Source organism: Pleuronectes platessa, chromosome 14 (assembly GCF_947347685.1).
Source record: "Pleuronectes platessa chromosome 14, fPlePla1.1, whole genome shotgun sequence".
NCBI lineage: Eukaryota > Metazoa > Chordata > Actinopteri > Pleuronectiformes > Pleuronectidae > Pleuronectes > Pleuronectes platessa.
Genome location: NC_070639.1, coordinates 23,593,628 through 23,613,799, shown reverse-complemented (window position 1 = coordinate 23,613,799; position 20,172 = coordinate 23,593,628). Strand labels below are relative to the sequence as shown.

At 44.5% G+C, this 20,172-nt stretch overlaps 1 protein-coding gene across 1 annotated transcript in view; it reads left to right on the top strand.

Moving 5' to 3' along the window:
• LOC128456015 (diacylglycerol kinase beta) overlaps nucleotides 1–20,172 on the top strand; it is a 69,599-nt gene that overhangs the window by 37,460 nt on the left and 11,967 nt on the right. Inside the window, exons 19-23 of the mRNA XM_053440034.1 lie at nucleotides 475–564; nucleotides 2,978–3,138; nucleotides 12,067–12,131; nucleotides 18,310–18,400; nucleotides 19,794–19,995. Of these exons, the coding sequence (XP_053296009.1) occupies nucleotides 475–564; nucleotides 2,978–3,138; nucleotides 12,067–12,131; nucleotides 18,310–18,400; nucleotides 19,794–19,995 (609 nt within the window). The remainder of the gene's footprint in view (nucleotides 1–474; nucleotides 565–2,977; nucleotides 3,139–12,066; nucleotides 12,132–18,309; nucleotides 18,401–19,793; nucleotides 19,996–20,172) is intronic.

The window sequence follows — 20,172 nt, the reverse complement described above, 5'->3', positions numbered from 1 at the left end:
GCATCAATGAAAACGACTCTAAGCCATAATGTTATGAATGGTTTATGAATGAATGACTCTGGTGAATGAAGCATTTTTCTTTTTAAATTTAGAAATCCCAGATAGAAGTTACAACTCTATTGTAAACAGTTTACAGAACAAATTCCTGGCTTCAGTTGGACCGAACAAACTCGTTATTATCATATATAACCACAAAACTGTTTTACTCTCTTTATTAAATGGTCTGGAAATCTGTATTTTACTGTGATTAACTTTACAATCTAGTCTGATCGTCTGAGTCGTGTCACCTTTCCACCAAACATTCATAATTAACATATTTATATATTGTAAAATATAACGTCATGGCTGGATACAAGGGGCAAACCAACAAATGAATGATTTGTGCTAAACTCTGTCTTTTCCTTGAGTTCACCCGTCGTCGTCTCAAGGTCTGTTCAACCAGGCTCATGTAACCTCGACCTGTTTGTGTTGCAGACAAAGCCAACTTCGCCAGGCACCCCCCGGTGGCCATCCTCCCTCTGGGCACCGGCAACGACCTGGCTCGCTGCCTACGCTGGGGAGGAGGTGAGACACTCAATCATCTGTGTGTGTTTTGTGTAACCTTTGAAGCTATGACCACACATGCATACATTAAATGAGTTATTGTGACAAGCTGTTGGCTGTTTTTTAAAGACGTGTACAGTTGTGTGTCATCTGCGTAGCAATGTGGTGAGAAGTTATGAGTAATCTGGTCAAAAGGTAAAATGAACATGGTGAACAAAACGGGTCCCAGGATTGATCCTTGTGGTTTCCCATGAAGTGGATTCACCAAACTCAACCTGTGCAGACAAATACAGTTTATTTTTATACATAAATACATATTGTTACATTATACATATTCTCAATTTTGTTGGAAGTTTACCTCGTGTCAGGTTGAAGATTACAGAAAGGTGCATAAACCAACACACAAAACATCTTAAATATTTGATGTGCTCAGTTTTGAGTTGAACATTTCTTGCAGTTTAAATATAATATCGCTGTTGAAAGCTGATATGGAAATATGATGCTGCCTGAGAGTAAAATTAGATCAATTTTTCTCACCTCAAAATGAAGTCAAAGAGGAAATCATGACGTCAGTGTGTTGAAGAAAGAACTCGAGGGTGAACCACAATCATTTATGGATTTCTCGTTTCCCTCTTGTACTTCAGGGACATGTTAGATTATCTCCTCTCGACTCATTAAAGAGAAAAACAAACAAGTGTGGAATGCGATGAGACTTCACGTCGGTCTCAACTCAGCTCGTGTTCATTCGGGGCTTAAAGCGTGATCGTAGTTTCAGTCTCTGAAGAACATTCGGATACAAAACGCCGGAATATGTGCTTGTATCAGGGAAATGAAAAGATGGGAAGAGGAATGTGGGAGCTCTTGTGTCAAATTAAAAACTGTTAATATGCAAAGCGCTTGTGCTGTAAATCCTCTGCCAGCCATTGATTTGTTGTAGTACTTTGGGCAAATGATCAGAACGGCTGTGACTGCTTGATTGTTGGTGCCGGAGCGGAGCAGCAGGACACTTCACCGAGCTTCATGAATGACATTCTGTCAATAAACCACACATCCACGAGCTTTGGGACTTTAGTTGAATCGATCACGTTTCCCGGAAGTAAAACCCGGAGGGGAAGGAGCTGGAGTCTCTGCAGCTATTCAGCTTAACGAATATTCACTTTGTTCGAAGGTGCAAGTGAGACGGATCTGAACGATGCTAACGTTGTGGCTCGAGGGAGGAAGACATCGGTCAGTTTGTTGGTCCAACGCTTCAGACTCAAGTTGAGCTGCAACTACCAAGTATTTTTGATCTGTCCATAAGTCAACTGGAAAAAAGCTCATCATAATATTCCTCTTTCCAAACAACATATCCAGTTTACAACATTTGATCAGGTATTGGTTGAATATTCAGCTCTAACACAAAATCTCTTGGTTAAAAACACTTTAATGTCTGAAATGTAAATAAGGTTTTACTCAAACCTCAAAAGATTTGACCGACTCGAGAACAAACCCTCGTTTTAGTACGGCTGTAGATAACGATTATTAGATCATTATCAATTATCTATTGGTTATTAGTTTTGTATATGAACTCTGAGAAAATGCTAAAGAAAAGTTCATTCTTTTATTCCAATTTCTTGTTTTATTCAGTTCATGATCACAATAGTAAATGTTAACACCCTCACATTTAAGAACCCACCAATGTGAATGGCACCACACTGGAAGGCAGGGTGTTGTCATAAAGAGAAGGTCGATACGATATAGTTTAACTATGGAAGTGATGAGTCACATGCTCGGTTTTTCCAGGAAGACGTTTAATTTAATTTACTTGTACATTTAGTTTAAGAACAGAGCGAGAGTAGAAGTGTGTGGTGGTGACTTCTGTGGGATGTGGAAGTATTCTCTGTCACATGTGGTCGCTTTGAACGCACTTCACACACGACGCTGCCACTGAGGTCGACCTCATTAATGCCTCGTGCCCTCGTGACATCCTTTGAACGCACAGTACTTCCACCTCTGATCGGTATTGAGACGGCTCCAGGGGGTTTGTGAGGACTGGGCTGTATCCTGGGTTCAGGGAAGGAAATCGCCTCATTCCTGAGCTTCTTTTTTAACTTTATGCCAGAGAGTTGATTCTCTCTGTGCATGTTCACCCTGGACGTGAAGGTTGCAGCCGCGTGGGATTGTTCAACATCTCATTTCAGAATCATGGACGTTAATCTGCTGCTCCGACGGCCTCCAACTCTCATCTGAAGGTTTCCCAGATGATTTAGAAACATGGCCGCAGGGTTCTGATCCCTCTCAGAGCTTTAGAGAGGTTGGACGCTGTCGCTGGGCAGGAAGTCGTGGCTTTAGTCTCAGTTCATTAAAAAAAAAGTGGTGGACGGGTTTGAGGTCAGGAGAAAGGTGAGAACTGAGATGTACTTTGTTGAAAATGTTTTATTTGTTTTCTCTGCAGGTTACGAAGGCGGCAGCTTGCTGAAGTTCCTGCGGGACATCGAACACAGCACGGACATGGTGCTCGACCGCTGGACCATCGATATCGTCCCGGATGACAAGGAGGAGAAGGGAGACCCCGTCCCCTACAGCATCGTCAACAACTACTTCTCTATTGGCGTGGTAAGGAAAACCTAAAGTTTCTTAAAGACATGAATCTGAAATCATTGTTAAATTTTCACTTTTCACGCACCATTGCTGCAGCTCCTCTTTTCAGCCTCTGTCTCAAACAGTTGGTTTTAGCTCCTGTCTCTTTAAGACCCCCCTCCTGATATGATTGGTCAGCTGGACCGCTCTGCTGTGATTGGCCGACCACTTCCACAAATGTCGGCCCTCCACGGAATTGTCTGCTAGACCCCTGATGAGATGTTTCAGGAACTTATTTGATCACTTTTAGACTTGGACAGAACTTCTCCATCTGCATAAATCTTATATAACGCACCAGAGGAAAGAAAACATCATACGTCACCATAAGCCTCGCCTCAAATTACACACTGGACCCACTAACCAGTGTGTACACACATCACACAGCAGTAGAGCCTGTGGTTGTTTGAAACAGTTTATTTATGTGTGAGACGCTGGGATTGAGACGTGAGAAAGATGCTCTGCTCTTTGTGGACAAAAGCAATTAAGGGATTCATCAGTGGCTTCCTGCTCCTCTCGGGAAACTCTTCTTTTTAATTGGAGGAAAGATACAAGTTGCCAGGCTCCAGTTGCCTAGCAACCTCTTCTTTTTTACCCGTGACGGAGACACTGGTCCAACGTCTCAGGGACGTTTGTCTCAGGGACGTTTGACTCAGGGACTTTGACTCAGGGACGTTTTACTCAGGGACGTTTTACTCAGGGACGTTTTACTCAGGGACGTTTTACACCGAGTTGACAAACAAGTCGCCGCAGTGCTGACTCGGTGGTTGTGTTGCCTCAGTGTTTCTTCTTGGCAGCCGAGCAGAGTTTGTGTGTTTGTGTGTTTGTGTGTTTGTCCTCCACCTACACACAAACCACTCTGAGCAGCGAATAAACACAGTCGTCCCAGCGAGGAGTTACAGGCACACTGGATATTTCACTGGAAACCAGACTGGTAGCCTTGGTGCTTCGCCAAACTTTGAGCTGAGTCATCACCATAACAGCTAAAGTCGGAGCCATCTGCTGCTCCCCCCCCCCCCCCCCCCCCCTCCTGAACATTGAAGCGTGATTAAGCTGATAAATAGAAATAACAGCCAAACGTGTTTAATATACAGCTCGTATGACTCTGAATAAACAACGGTGACATCAGTGTAAAGAGGACATGTGTGCACAGGTCTCAGGTCAGGAGGGGACGAAGCACAGTGATGTTACACAACCAGTGAGCTCTGCACACACAATATGTCATAAATCTGTCTCCTTCCAAACACTGACTCCCTCTTCTCTAACATGGGGGGGGGGGGGGGGGGGGGGGGGGGGCCCGGGTGGCACTGCCAGTGTCACACAGAGACGGACAATAGTGTTTGACAGGTTGTCTTGGATTAATGATGCTTTTCTTTAGGGTTTTCTGACATTCAATGGGTTGTGTGTCATCATTGTGTAACCGGACGTCGCAGATGCACACATTTACATAATCAAACTTTAGTGTGAGTTTGAAGGAAAACGCACAAACTTTTTCCAGCCAGTCGCTTTGCTTTCGAAAAACAGCAGGAAAATGATCTCATGATGAAGATGAGGAGTCGTACACGTAGAAGACGAAGACGTGGACTTGGAAGGACGAGGGGCTGGACGTGGGACATTTAATTGTAATAGATACATTTTTAATTGGGAACTGGAAGGGAGAAATTAAACTGAAATCTTCCCAACAAAGAATCAAAGCTGCTTTTTTCTGCCAAAGTCTGATAAAACTTATTTTTACCATGAACATGTATTGTAGTTTATTTTGAGCACTTTCCTGCTGCTGTTCAAATTTACTTGCACTGAAAAAGCTAATTGGCATCTAGCTAAAAAGTAAACAAACACACAACTTGCTAAAAAAATTAAGAATATCCTCATATCTCTGACCCCATTTGGAATGATTGACATGAGGAGACGTTGGGACTCAGTGAAACAGTGACCGGATGAGGAGGCTGAGAGGAAATCAAGGAAATTTAGATTTTTACATTTGAACAAACAAACACTAAAACCAACTTTATCCTTTTTTAAAACTGCTTCTTGATGTGAAACCAAATCCACAAATCTCACAGCGACTCGTTTTCGTTGAATCAGGCGACAGATCGCTGAGGCTCCGGGCGCCGCGCTGACAGATGGTCGAGGATCTGGGCGCCTGCACCGCGACACCTGAGCAAAGCGCCCTCTGACTCACGCCCCTGATGTCGCGTTAATAACCCAACAAATCTGGTCGGATAACCATACATGGGTTTTTTTGCATTTCCTGCCGTCCCATCCCGGAACCTTCCACGTGGTCTGTCCTTCATCTCAGGCCTGAGGCTGTCAGAGCTGTAAATCAGAGGGTGACGCCTGTCGTGGGATTTCTGTTTCAATCCTCACAAACTTTATTGATCCCCAGGAGCAGAAATAACATTTTACATTATATATGAAAACATGCTTTACACTTGGACGATTGCGTTAAGCCTCCTCACAGTTCAGGCACTGAGCTGTTGGCAGGAGTCTGGTTGTTGAAAAGGTGCTGGGAGCTGTGGGCTCACTGTGGGGGCTGCGGCACAAAGAACACAAATATATGAATCCTCCAAATCCTGTTTATATAAATCTATACTGTCGCATTTTTAAAAAGCTCCAGATATGTTAAAGTGCACGTCGGAGTCATGATGATATGAAATACTGTTCAAACTTTTCACCGGGCGCCGTGTTTGACCATCTGTGCAGCCGGCTCGGTGACCTGCAGCCTGGAAAGAATCCTGTGAGAGGAATTCGAGAGAAGGAAATCACACCATGTCAGCAGCCATTAAAGATGCCACCTCGAGTTACAGTGAGGAAGCTGATGCCTCTGCAGCGCATGTCTCTGGATGTGTGTGACCTGCAAGATGATTCCCAGTGTTAATGGCCAATTCCTAATGTGCACCATTGGCCTTTGGTCGGGGGGGTGTAGAGTTTCCTGCTGCTCTGGATCGTCGTATACGTCGCTGATGGGAAGGAGCTGATTGGGTTTACTGATCTCAAACGATTATCATGAGAGATATGGTTTTCATCTTTCATACGTGGAATTTGTCTTGTTGTAATGGATGTTCAGGTTTATGACTTTTCACCAGTGATAAGATAAAACTTTTCACTTTCTACAGAATCAGAATGAGAATAGAAAAGTCAATAGAATAAATTAAAAACAGAATATGTTAATAATAAACATCTTTCACTAAGGAAAGCTTTGTCGAGATAAATCTGCTTGAGTAAAGTGGAATAGCAAAGGATGAGTGTAATAGGATGTGTGCTGTATTTCGGGAGATATTGAAATAGACATATCCATATATAATTATACAGACTGTTTTAAGTATATGAGGTTGAGTGTGTTGCATTTCGTGGTATCCACTGGGCTGAGGGAGCAGTTGACTTCTTCCTTTCAGACGTGTGTGAGTTTGACTTTGTGTCGCTGAAGCCGTTGTATTAATATGACATCAGGCAGATTCTCTCCAGTCGCACAAAGGACCAACACATGAGTGTCGCACAAAGAATCTCCTTCACGTTGGAGGGACGTGTCTTAGTTCTGTGTCCTGAGACCAGCGTGTTGAATTGTCTCTGAGGTTAATTAATGAAGCACGAGTTTAAAGTGAGAAGAGTGTAAATATGATGATTATATAAATGACTGAGACAACCATTAAAGTGTGTGTGTATGTGTGTGTGTGTGTGTTAGCGTGTGTGTGTGTGTGTGTGAGCGATGCAGTCGTGCTGGCTCAGGCTGAAGGTCAGGGGAAGTATCGGTGACAGGAAGTCGGCGTCTGCCAGGTTCAGACCAGGTTACCTCAGTAATGAACGGCCGTGCTGAGTGACACCTGGCTGCTCTTAAACACGAGAGGAACAAACACCACGAGTCTTACTTCACATCTTCACTGTGTCACTATATCATAAATTAATGTTATAAAGACATTTTTAGTTATTTTTACTGGATTATAAACCCAACCAAACATTGTGCTGTAGGGGTTGGGGTGAGTATCTCCTGCTGCTGTAGGGGGCGCCATTTCAGGAGATAGTGTCCCCTGGTTAGAGTTCAACCATCCTGCGGTCGATGTGGTTCTGTTCGTTTCATCGGTGACCTCCAGGGGGCAGCGGTTTGCAGCCGGGTGTGAACAGTCGGGTTAAAGGCGGTTCCTGGATTGTTCTCTCTGGGTTGGTGGTGAGATGCTGCATCAGGCGTAGCATCGCTCCGTTGTGGTGAAGAAGGCAAGAAGACACACATTGTGTATCTTTGAGATCTGAAAACATGTTGACTCCCTCATCCATATGAAGCATATATATAATGTTTGCTCGTTATCAGTCCTCATCTTTTCCTTTACCTGGAAACAGATGCTTTAGTTTGCACGCTCTCAGATTTCACCCCCCCGTCGGCAGCACTGTGTGATGAGACGCCAACTTCTCAGTAATAACTTTATTTATAACAAACAAACTCAGTAGTGCCTCTAGTGGTCAAAACATCATCAGGTCACCTTTAACCCACTCGAGGGTCCTTCACGTGTTCGTGTGTGTTATAACTTTTAAATATTTAAAAATGTATCAGCAACAAGGAAGGAAGAAGAAAACATTCCTCCAAGTACAAAGTATGAATCTGATTCAAATCAAACCAGTGCTTATCAGCCTGACTTTGACATTTCTCTGTGACATTAAACCAACCAGGCCTCAAACCAGAGGAAACAGGGAAACACAACACTGGTTGACCTGAGAACCCGGCTCTCCGCCGGGTGCTGGGGGTCCCGCTGAGGTCACGTTTTCCCGTCTCTGTTTTTGTTTTCCTTGTTTTTTGTCGTTTTGGTCGCTCTCTCTCTTTTTCCCCCTTTCCTCTCTTTCCTGTCGCCCGTCCGACAGCCAAACCCCAAACGGCAAGATCAACACAACCTTCATCAGGCGGGCGACTGAAGGCGACGCCACATGTCACATGTCACATGTCATTACTGCCGGATCTCTCCGGGCGGCGCAGCGCGGGGGGGGGGGCGCTGGCGTGACGGCCTCCAGCGGCGGACTGAGAGCAGACCTGACATGAAGCAGCTCGTCCTGTGATGGAAACCTCTGCAGCCACTTGGTGTCACGGCCTGGCTCGGATCCACCATGTCCCACAAATCACAAACATTAATAACACAACTCCCTGATGGTGGAGAAGCGTCTCTGAACCTGTGTTGTGACCTTGCTTCATAGTTTGATCTCTGTGGGATAAAGAACTTCACGCGTCCCGGGTTCCTTTACTAGAGAATCTGCCGTGACGCCTCCTCGCTCCCCAGGTGCACGTATCCGATTCTGCGCCTGTCAGAGCAGCAGATGCAGATCTATTTTAGGATCTGATATTTGCTGATGCGGTGAGATCTCAGCAGCTCTGCCCGGCTGCGGCGGAGCGTTGCAGCACCGCTGGACGGATCCTGAGGGCGACAGACGAGGATGCATATCATTGCACCCGTCCACCTGTCGTCCAACCTTCCGTTCTCCTTGTTGCCGGTGAAACACCTGCACGGCAGGCAGGGTGCCAGCTTCACCAGGCGTCTGCTACAGGATGCAACACTTTGCTGTGATTGTTCTCCTCCGAACAGAAGAGGAAGGTTTAACAGAAACAGTGACTGTGAAATGAAATATGACACAACAGACACGTGTGGCCTCCTGAACAGCAGCTTCCATTTTGTCTGTTGAACACGACCGACACTCTCACACCTGATGTGGAGCCGGGTTGGTAACAAGTGAAGTTTAAGGGTTATCACATTTCAGTATATTTATTTTTAGACATCAGTGATACTGCTACTGATATTCTGTGTGTTGAGCAATATATAAAAACAACATAAGGACAAAGGGCACCTGTCTAACACGTGCATGTAAAATAAAACATTGGTGTCGTCTATGACAGGAAGTTGCTTTAAGTCTCTTAGTTTGTTGGAATAAACCATTTGTTTGAATTTAAGGGATCATTTATTATATTGTATTTGTGTTAACACCTCTATCTGTTTAATGGTTTGTGTATAATAACTTAGTGGGAGGATGTTTTATGGGTCAGGGATGAAGACATTACATTTTGATGCAGATCCAGGAATTATTTTCACTTTGTTGAGACGTTTTTATTTTACATTTTCACCATTTTCCCAGAGAACAATTCACAAATTTAGTTTAGGGGCCTGAAAGAGGTGGTTTCATTTTTTTTGTTTATTAAAATTGGACAGTAGTTGTGTTATGGATGGAGCCTAAATTATATATTTGTATAACAGAACTCCTCTGTCTCCACACGTCATTATTCTGGGCTTTGCTCCATATTTTCACACTTTAATCAACCGGTTACATTTTAAAAAGCGGTGATGTTTTCAGCGTTAGTCGCACATTTAGCTCCTCACGTTGTCTCTTGTGGTGTTGCTGCTCTAACTGATGGAAGCAGGTCCGGTGCCATCATGCGTCTTGTCTCTGTGCAGCACTTTAAACAGATGATGTTATTAAGCGGTGACAGAGTAAAGGGATGAGTCCTTCTTACTCTAACCCGGTTACCGACTCCACCGTCAGACACTTTCCATTCTCCACATCCACAGCAGTCACATGACGTCCACTGACATATAGTCGATTTCATCCCCAGCTCACATGCATCTTGATCTTATTCCACATGTAGGGCGACTGTTTATCTGTGAAACACAGATCAGGTCCTCGGGCCCGAGCTGAGCAGACGCAGCAGCTCTGGTCAAACTCAACCTGCAGGTTCACATCCGAGCTGTGTTAAGTGATCACATCCACTCCAGAGCTCAAGTGTCCAGATCTCCGCTGTGGGTCGTGTGGATGCAGAGCGGCTCACACGTGGGGTTGTTACACATATTCATAAATCTGTCTATCAATCTGACAACTCTCGGTTTATATCTGAGTCACGCTGGAGCAGCTGCAGACGTGTCAAACTTTAAAAACATTTACAAACGAGACGTTAAAGATGTTTTCAGACATGAACTCTGGAAAAGGTCTGAAATAATTGAGTTGGGATATTTTCTAGAGTTTGTGTTTCATTATCTGAAGAAGCAGCAAATCCACTCGGGAGACGGCTCTGATCACCAAAAGCTCTGGAATCTCCTCGTGTTTCCACGTGTGAGGGAGAGCGGGTCGTCCGTTAGACAGAAAGACGGCGGTTCGATCCTCCTCCAGTCTCTGCATGTTGAAGTGTCCTGATACTGAACCCCTGAATGAACCCCCGACAACTAGTCAATTAGACTAAAACTGTATTTTTCCAATAGGCTACAGTCCTTATGACCATTTATGTGATAAATAGATGAAGATGATTCGAGGAAAATATGATTTGAAGTAGTTTGATATGTAGGATTTTTTTGTGGCAGGATGTTTCTCTGCTGATGTTTGTGTTTCTCCAACATGAGGGGGTCACTCAGAGTTTGCTCTTGTGACTGATCAGGATTACATTCACCTCCGCCCTCGAGGTCGAGGGTTAAACGCACGGGGGGAGGAGGAGGAGGAGGATGAGGAAGAGGAGGAGGAGGAGGAAGAGGAGGGCAGGGTCTCTGACCTTTAGCTGTGTGCTGTGTTGAGCTGGAAGTTAGAGCAGCTCTGTTGTACTTGGTATTTCACGCTGTTGTCCCGGGTTAAACTGAATTACTGCTCATGACGAGTTGAATAAAACAACAAACTACACAGAGAAAGAAGAAAGTTCACTTGTTTTTTTACAAAATACAGTTTTATTAGTTAAAATAAAAGCAGAATATATGCGTAAACATTAAATATGAATGTACAATATATAAACATTAGTTTTTTCCTGTGCTAACAGAGCAAGTAAGTGATGACGGCTTTCACTGAAGAAGAGAAGCAGCAAACCTTCACGTTCAGCTGTTTTTATATATATTTAGATATATATACTTTATTTTCTATTTTAAATTTTGATATTCTATTTTATTCTATTTTATACTATTTCTGTTTTATTTTTTATGTTGTAATTACTTGAGCATTGCTAGAAGAGAGCCTGTGACTCAAGTTATTGTTGTGCATTTGATAATAAAAATCTTAAATCTTGAATCTTGAATCTTGGAGAAGCTGGAAGTAGAAGATGTTAGGAGCTGGTAGTAAAAACAGTTGGTTGCTGGTTGAATTTCCTCTCAGTGGATTCATCAAACAGATCATTTGATCTTTACTCCTGAGCCTAATTCTTGTTTTTGCTGATTTGTAAATGAAAGAGTTGAATTCGTCCCCTGCAGCAAACACACACACATCAAGAATGAGCCTTTGTTCAAATGTTAATGCAGATCTTTTAATTCATGATCTTCAAAGTGTTTACATTATAAACTCAGCCTTCTCAGACTCATGAGAACTTGTAAAGCAGCTCATGAGTCTTAGGATCTCAGGATCTGGTGGAAACGCTCAGTTCCTCCTCTGAGCAGCTGCCTGATGATCTGAAAATGAAGGTAATTGAAGTGAGGAGCACGAGAGGCTATAAAAAGACACACAGAGCTTCCAGCTGGAAATGTCCTCCGTCAGAAATATAATTGACAAATGGAAAAGTCAAAACCTCCTAATGAGTGTGGAGGAGCTGCAGGACGGAGGAGTGATGGAGACAAGTTGACCACGTTTACACTGATGCACAAACATCTGTGTGAACCAGAGGTGAAACCAGAGCTGGGGACTGAAACACGTTATTGTTAAATCAGAATATTCTCTCACACAAACATAAGTAATAAAAGTAAATCATTAAGGATATTTGAACTCAAACGTGACCCAAGTAAATCAAATCCTGAGCAGCTGAAGCTCTGAGAAAGACCCTCAGGACATGAAGGGATCTGAGGGACGAGGCTGAAGACTCTGAGGGAATCAAACCCAGTTGATAGAGGACAGGAAGTGGGGACTGGGTGCAAGCTGTGGTCAGAGGAAGGTTCAGTGACGTCCTGCAGGTAACGTGCTCTCGTCTCTTCTCTCCCACAGGACGCCTCCATCGCTCATCGCTTTCACCTGAGTCGGGAAAAGCACCCGGAGAAGTTCAACAGCAGGTAACTGGGGGACGGGACGGGGACATGTCACAGCTCCACACATCTCGACACCATTAGCTAACAAGAAACCAGTAAAACCAGCTGGTGACCTCGCACTTTAATCTGGAAACTCAATATCACGCCGAGCCGCATTGGTCAGCAATCAATGACAGAACAAAACCTGCCAGCGCGGTGGGATGGACACGTCAATACATCGGCTTGAACCCGGCTGACGTCACAGGTTGAACTGGGACGCTGTTTGAAAATGTCCTCCAGTGTCTCACAGGCGGATTTCAGACGTAAACTGGTTCCAGAATAAAGGAGTTTGCTTTTCATGCGTATTTGAGATTCTGCAGACGTGTAAAACTTTACAAACATTCAGAGACAGAGGGACGTTCGTTGGGTTTTCAGATCCAGGAAACGTCTCAATAATTGGGTTTGGACATTTTCTGGAGTCCGTCTTTTACATTTGAAGAACTCAGGAGGACATTTGTCGATTTTCGTCTTATCCTCTTTCCCCCGAGGCTAAAACACGACGTATTACCATGTGATCTCCCATGATCCCACGCTGCTTCACCACGCCCTCAAACTAGGTCTTTTCTAATTGTTTTTATCGTGAGACCCCTAGTGGCCGAAGTCACATATTGACCAATTAAAAACAGTTTTGTGTAATTCAGTCACTGAGGTCGTTTTGTGAAACTCCACTGAAATATACAATCCTTATTCTAAATGCCTCTGACCCACTTGGGATCTCGGCCTTGGTGCATCTCTGCAGTGTGTGTGTGTATTTACTGTGTGTGTCTGTGTGTGTAGCGTGTACCATGTTGTTGCTGCTTCCCTCTGCAGTTAACGAATCCTACATCCAGATAAATAACAGAAGAAGAAGAGGAAGAAGAGGAGGAGGGCGAGAGATGGAGAGAGATGGAGAGACGGGTTGTTTACTCTTTGAAATTCAATAATTGATGTTGAAGTTTCCAGCCCTGGTCCCAGATCTGCTTCCAGCATCACAGGCAGGAGGATGAGAGGGTGATGAAAGAGGAGAGAGAGATTCCTCTGTTCTCCGGGGGCCGTCTCTCTTTGATGAGAGATGTGAGGCCTTCACGGTGTGAGGGGAGCAGGACATATGCAGTGTTCAGGTCAAAGACAATAAACCAGAAACCGCCTCAGTGGCTCGCCCGCCCATCCACCTGTCCCATGTTGTGAACACGAGATCTAGAGAACTCCTTGAGGGAACTCCTTCATATTTGGTTCAAACATTCACCGGCACACAAGGATGAACTGATTCGATTTTGGTGGTGAAAGGTCAAAGTTCAAGGTCGCTGTCACCTCACAAAACCAACTTTGGCCGATCTCAGGAGCACTTTGGGGGAATCCTTTCAAATGCTGCACAGATGTTCACTTGGACTCACCGATGAACTGATTCGATCTCAGAGGTCAAAGGTCACCCTGGCCTTGTATGAAACTGCTCGGTTCGGCGGCGGCTCACGACCACAGGACGGAGTTTTTTTATAGTTAATGGTTTTGAATATTTCTGTTTTGATCATTTCATGGCAGTGTGAGTTTCTCGTGGCTCCAATCCAACAACACATTAACTCAAGTGTTCACAACACAACGCTGCCACCCCGACACTTAATAACACCAACAGTCAAATGTGCACAATTCACAGGAAGCCGACACTGGAGGTTATTGTGCGTCCGTGAGTTTTCTCCGTCAGGACGTCGGCGGGGCAGCAGACGGATGACGGACAGCTGCAGCTGTGTCATTGTGGCCTGACTGATGTTCTGGCAGCGAGCGCCTCCGTCCACTGCTGCAGCAGCTCCATCTGAAAGGAGCCAGTGTGGAGCCGGAGCCGCTCTGTGAGCAGATGATAATCCACCTCTGACCCGGTGAGAGGGGCCCGCGGCCACATGCAGCCCAGAGCCCAGAGCCCAGAGCGTCACCGTCCTCGCTGCCACTCACAACCCCACACTGTCTGTGTGTGTGTTTGTCTGTGTGGCTATATGCTCACACCACACACCATCCCCCGCTCGGCCACACAACCCCCAGCGGCACCGGGACCGAGTGTGATGCTGCCGACCAGGAGACCAGAGCCCAGGTGCTAATGACTCTCACACCGGGGACAGTGGCGTCGTTCTGTGTGTGAGTGTGTGAGTGTGTAGGTGTGTGAGTGTGTGAGTGTGTGAGTGTGTGAGTGTGTGAGTGTGTGAGTATGTGTCTATCCCAGAGGGAGTCAGAGTGTTTTCTCTTTATTGTTGCCTCATGTCTCAGTGATGCAGCCTCTCAACCTACATCACATCTCCTGCACACGATAAACAACAGTAAACTGAAGGTTCACTTACTGAACGAATCTCCACACTCAAGATGAATTTTGCAGATACACATCCTGTTTGGTATACAATGTGTTTATCTTTTATTTTTAATATATATTTTTAATAGTACAAAGTGGATTTAATTCATTTGAAATTACTCACTGCTAAACTTTAGTTATATTTCAATGTAATTCAGCCTGATCACATTCTGACTATGATCAGAGGTTTAAGTTAAGTTTTGAACAAATCACCTCATTTATTCTTTAAACATCCGGAACATGCTAACCGATAATTTGGCTAACAGCCTTAAGGTATTCATATTATTTCAGATACAACGTTTCATGATTTCTTAACCTACACAATTAATGACAGAAATCTAGAAAAAATAACATTTTAAGAAATATTTATTTTAGAAATATTGTTCCACAGTTACTCCACTAGAGGGCGCCGACACGATTATTACTTTTAAAAATGTCCTTTGTCATATTGGCCTTGTCTCCATCGATTTCCTAGAACTTAAAAACAATAACTATGTCATGACGTACAAACGCCGTTAAAGATATTTTTCCACGACTGAAATTCAGAAGTTTAATTTTTTTACACATTAAATCCAGTTTTCCAAAACCGATAACTAAATTAAATAATTTTTCCCGTCACTGTGGTAAAAAAGAACAACATACAGTTATTTATTATGAGTATATTTATTATATATTCTAAAAGTAGAGCTCTGTCGACGTGGAGACGATTCAGCTCTTTTTCTTAAGCAGCTTTGTCGGGTCTGACGAGTCGCTCGCTGAAACTCATCTCCTGATTGGATTAGCAGAGATCAGGTGTCAGCACCTTGTTGACCTTCGTTTCCAAAACACTGCGGCAACTGTTGTTTCTCCCTTCAGCTATTCTGCAGATCAAGATGGGGGGGGGGGGGGGGGGGGGGGGGTGGGGGGGTCTTGTCTTTGTCTTACTGATCCCTGCAAACTAACAGCAGTGTTTTCCCCTCTGTAGAAGAGCCAATTAAAACACTCTGTTGTTATAGTTTTTATTAGATCAATTAGATGCTTTTTCTTTAAAATGCATCATCATGTGTGTGTGTAAGGTAAATCGTTTGTTATATTTCTTGTACTTTTTCAATTCTCATATTTATTGTATTCCCTCTTTTAGTCATTGTTTTTGCAACCATGTGCTTTATGCCACAGAACTTTATTGAAATCCACTTGCAACACTTGATGAGTGGCTGCTTTAAGATTTCCCCCCATATATTTAATCAAAATTATTCATATGAATGATTGAGTACTTACTTATTATTGTTTTACTGGAGAACAACGTGCATTGTGCAGGAAGTGAACGAGTTCCTGAGTCTCCGGGACATTCGTGACGTCGACAGAAAGTCAAACTCCTCCGGCCACGAGAAACGAGTCAAGCAACTTTAAAAAAAAAAACAACTGCATATTCCCTCTAGAATCGAAGTAAAAGACTCGACCTGCACGAGTCAGTGTCTTCTGTTCTGCTCAGTATCTACTGTGGAAGAATTATGCTCAAATGTTGATGTCAAAGAGATGAGAAGTGCTGGAGTCGTAAATCTGAAGCGACTCAACGACTCAAACCAACCAAACAGGAGGATTTCTAAAAGAACTGTTTCCTAAAATCTGTTTAGTTCAAACAAACCTGTTCACAGAGTCAAATCTCCAGCGACACCGTCTGGTAGTGACGTCAGGCGACGCCCCCGTGTCCTCCTGATTTCACACCAGGTATGAAGGAGGAGCAGTGAGGAGGTGACGGGTCAGGAGGTCACTGCTCATTCTGGGGATTAGAGGAGATGCTTATCTGGGGGGGGGGGGAGGTATCAGAGATCTGAGCCCCCGAGCTCCTGAAGCCCCTGAACCGTGTCTGAAAAGCAACATGTGCTGCTTATTAACCTGGGTTCTACAGTAACATGTGGTACAGTGTGTCCACAGGATTCTAACGCGTGGAATATGTGAATTAACTGCACGTAAGGATTTGTTTGATTAATCAAATTAACGATTAAATATTAAACTAGAAAGTCTCAGTTGAACCATTTAAATTCACGAGATGCAGATTTTTATTTGGATCTGCATCAACACTCATTAAAATCAACATGTCTCATATTTTTCTAACAAGATCCATAAATAGTTTTTTTGAGAAATCAACCAAAATGTTGAAAAATCTCACAATGTTACAGAAAGTTAAAAAGATTCCTGGACGCTCCAACTGATTCGGATCCACACCAAAATCAAATGGGTTCTTCCGGGATTCAAACCAGAACCCTCCAGCACGTGTTGGGTTGATCCATCCAGTTGTTTTTGTGTAATCTTGGTTTTCACGTCACTTCCGGTCGTTCTTATCCCACTGACGTGTTTGTGTGTTCATGTTTGTTTTGAATCAGTTATATGATGCAGTGAGAGTGAGAGTCTGGACGTCTTTAGGTTCTATCCTCTACTTTTCTACTCTGCCACTTTCCTTTCTCTGAGACGTCTGTTGGATTTCGAGCACATTAAACCCATTACCATGCCGTCACTTGTGAAAGCCCCAGGGTTCGGCTCACTCGGCCTCACAAGCTAAAAATGGCTCAGAAATCGTCCTCGCTGTGATTTGGACAAAGACCCGAGTCCGGCCCCCTGTGTCTGTCCCCTTCTGGTCCAGCTCTACATTAGTTTTTGTGCAGAATCATGGGAATAAGTGGAGGAGCGGCTTATGGAAGCACCGTCTCCCCGCTGCACTCTGTGTTCATACGAGAGGGGGGGAAACATGAGTTAATTGCATTTTTCACAGAGCGTCTCAAGTGGAGGCGGCTTAATGAGGTCAGGCAGCTCGGCTCGTTGAGAATCGCAACTGCTCCTAATTGTGATCTCAAATATGCTCGTAATCCCCTGATTTGACAGCGGCGCAGGTTCCAGGGGAGGCATTAAGGTGGAGGAGGGAGGGCGAGGGACACAAAGACAATTAGCAGGGATGAAAAACACGTCAACAAGTGCAGCGGCTTAAGACTTTTCACTTACACTCAGAGTAAAAAACTGTTTTTAAAGACTCTGGGTTTCTTTGTCCTCGTTTATTTTATAAAGTGAGAAGAGTCCTATCGAGAACTCTGTCCCTGGAGGACGTGTTTAGATGCTTCATGTCCTCTTCTTGTCCTCGGAGCCCTGCTGGCTCACAACCTGGGTTTCGATGCGCCCACACTACACAGGGCTGTTGTGTCAATAGCTGTGTTGTCACTATCAGCAGCACGTCCACACGCCAGTGAACCCACGGTCACATCATGAAAAACTGTCATTTCCAGAGGAGCGTGTGAAGGATGTGATCATGTGACCGGCGTGAACATCACAGGTCTGAAATCAGCCTCCAGCTCCTCGGCTCTCAAACGCCTCCGGGTGTCAACAGAGCTGCATCGGTCAGGTCACCTCTGGGGATCCAGCTGCAGGGCCCAGATGTTTATCTCAGTCCTGTGGGATGGATGGTCCCAGTAACACACACCTTGACCTCATGGTGTCCACAAGCCATGTCCCCCCCCCCCCCCGTGTCCCAGCTCGAGGTGGTGTTCTCATCTCCTGTCATGAGCGTGTTCAGAGATGAGAGTGTGTAGCTTTGATGAAAACAGCGGGGGGGCAGTTTGATAGACGCTGGGGTTAAAGTTCTGAGGCCCAGTATCTAACTCCTGATGTTCTGTGGAGCCAGTGGTTCCTCTGTGAAGCTTCAGGCTGCCTCAGTGGAGCTCTGACCTGCGTGTCCACATGGCTGCAGGATGTGAGACGACCCGAGGCCCCGGACACTTTCAATATGTGTTCTACTGCACCCGATGCACATCAGGCCGGCAGCTCTCGATGAAAATATGTGTGTTCCTCTAAAAAAAGCAGCCGTGTGTCCTGTGTGTCCCTCAGAATGAAGAACAAGCTGTGGTACTTTGAGTTCGGCACCACCGAGACCATCTCGGCCACCTGCAAGAAACTGAACGAGGGAATAGAAGTGGAGGTGAGTCGCACAACGGTGGTTACACAAAACGAGCCGATGTTGTAAATATCCTTAAATACGAACAACAACATCTGCTCACTTTGTTTGTTTCTGGTCTTTTTCTCTCTGACAGGCTCGTTTTTCTTTCTTTGTTTTTCTAAAATATGTCACAGACGTTTATACCAAAGCAGTTTATTCTTTTTACTGCAGCAGTTCTATTAATAGCACATCATCGGATTAATGCTCCTTAAAGTCACTTAGTGCCGGATTCTGTCAGATTGTGTCACCTGACTGTGTGAAGCTCAGCAGGACGTCAGAGACACAGAGACACAGAGACACAAAGACACAAAGACACCTCCAGCTCTGTCCCTCGTTCTCCTTCGTCTAGAACAATTCAAACAATCCAGTGAGATAAACTTTGGAAAGTTATTTATGTTCACAGAGAAGTAATCAAGATGTTGATGTAACCCTTCTACCGGAGATTTAACTATTTTACAGCAGCAGGAAGATGAACTGGTTTCAGGGAGAGTAAGTAACTAATTACCTTTTATCTATAAAGCAGCTTTTAAAACCAAAGTTACAAGTTGCTGTGAAAAACAATCATTTAGGTAAAAAGAGGAAATAAACACAAACAACAGAAGAATAAAAATAATAAAATGGTGTAACGCTTCTTGCAGTAGCTCCTCCCATAACTTCTGATGTCACTGGTTTCCTGGTTGCGTGGAGACAAACGCACACGGTCGGTTGTAAATAACGCACAAGAAGTAATTTGGTGGAAAATAGAACAATCTTCAAATCGAAGAAGCAATCATGCTTCAAAGACATTAGTGTTGTTGTGTGTCTTCTCTCATTTGTGTATTTGATTGTCTCCAAGTCTCATTCTCCACGTGTTACATGTTATTTCCCACTTTACTCTTCTCACTTACTCCTCGTGGGCAATCGGTAAAGTCCAGTGTGTTTGTGTTTGTTGTGTGACTCAGCCCTGTGTGACTCACAGTTGTGTGTTGTTGAAGTTCTCTGGTGTGTTTAAATGATTTGTCGAATCCAGATGAGGCGGAGCGCAGTGTAACTCAGAGGCGAGCCAGCAGCGGCAGATGGTGTTTCTTTATATCTGTTCATTTTTATCCACCATGTGCAGATATCTGAGACTTACTGTGTTTTTATGACCGTTAATAAAGACGGAGCTGCACACTTGGCTCCTGTGCGAGTGATGCATCAGGACAAAGTAAATCTTGGACTCATAAAGAAATCAGTGGTGCACAAAGTGGCTCCAGCTGTGATACAACACACACACACACACACACACACACACACACTGCAGCTTGATCCCTGTGTCGTCTCACATCAACATCAACGTATAAATCACGACTTAATTCCCCTTAAAAGATCAAACCTGCTCTTTGTGTCCGCTCAGTGCGACGGGATCATCTTGGACCTCAGCAACACCTCCTTAGAGGGCATCGCGGTGCTCAACATTCCCAGCATGCACGGCGGCTCCAACCTGTGGGGAGAGTCGAAGAAGAGGAGGCACTACAACCGCATGAGCAAGAAGGTTCCCGAGCGGCTGCCGTCCAGCACCGTCACCGACGCCAAGGAGCTGAAGTTCTGCATGCAAGGTGAGTCGGGGCGGAGAACTGAGGAATTCAGTTTCCACTAACGTGTTTACAAACGAGCAGGCCGGCCAGCAGGTGGCGATAAAGTTTACATCAAAGATTCGTAACATATCAGAGATGTTTCCACAAAAGCTCAATTTTACACGTTCACACAGAAACCAGAGTTTTGGGAACTCGACG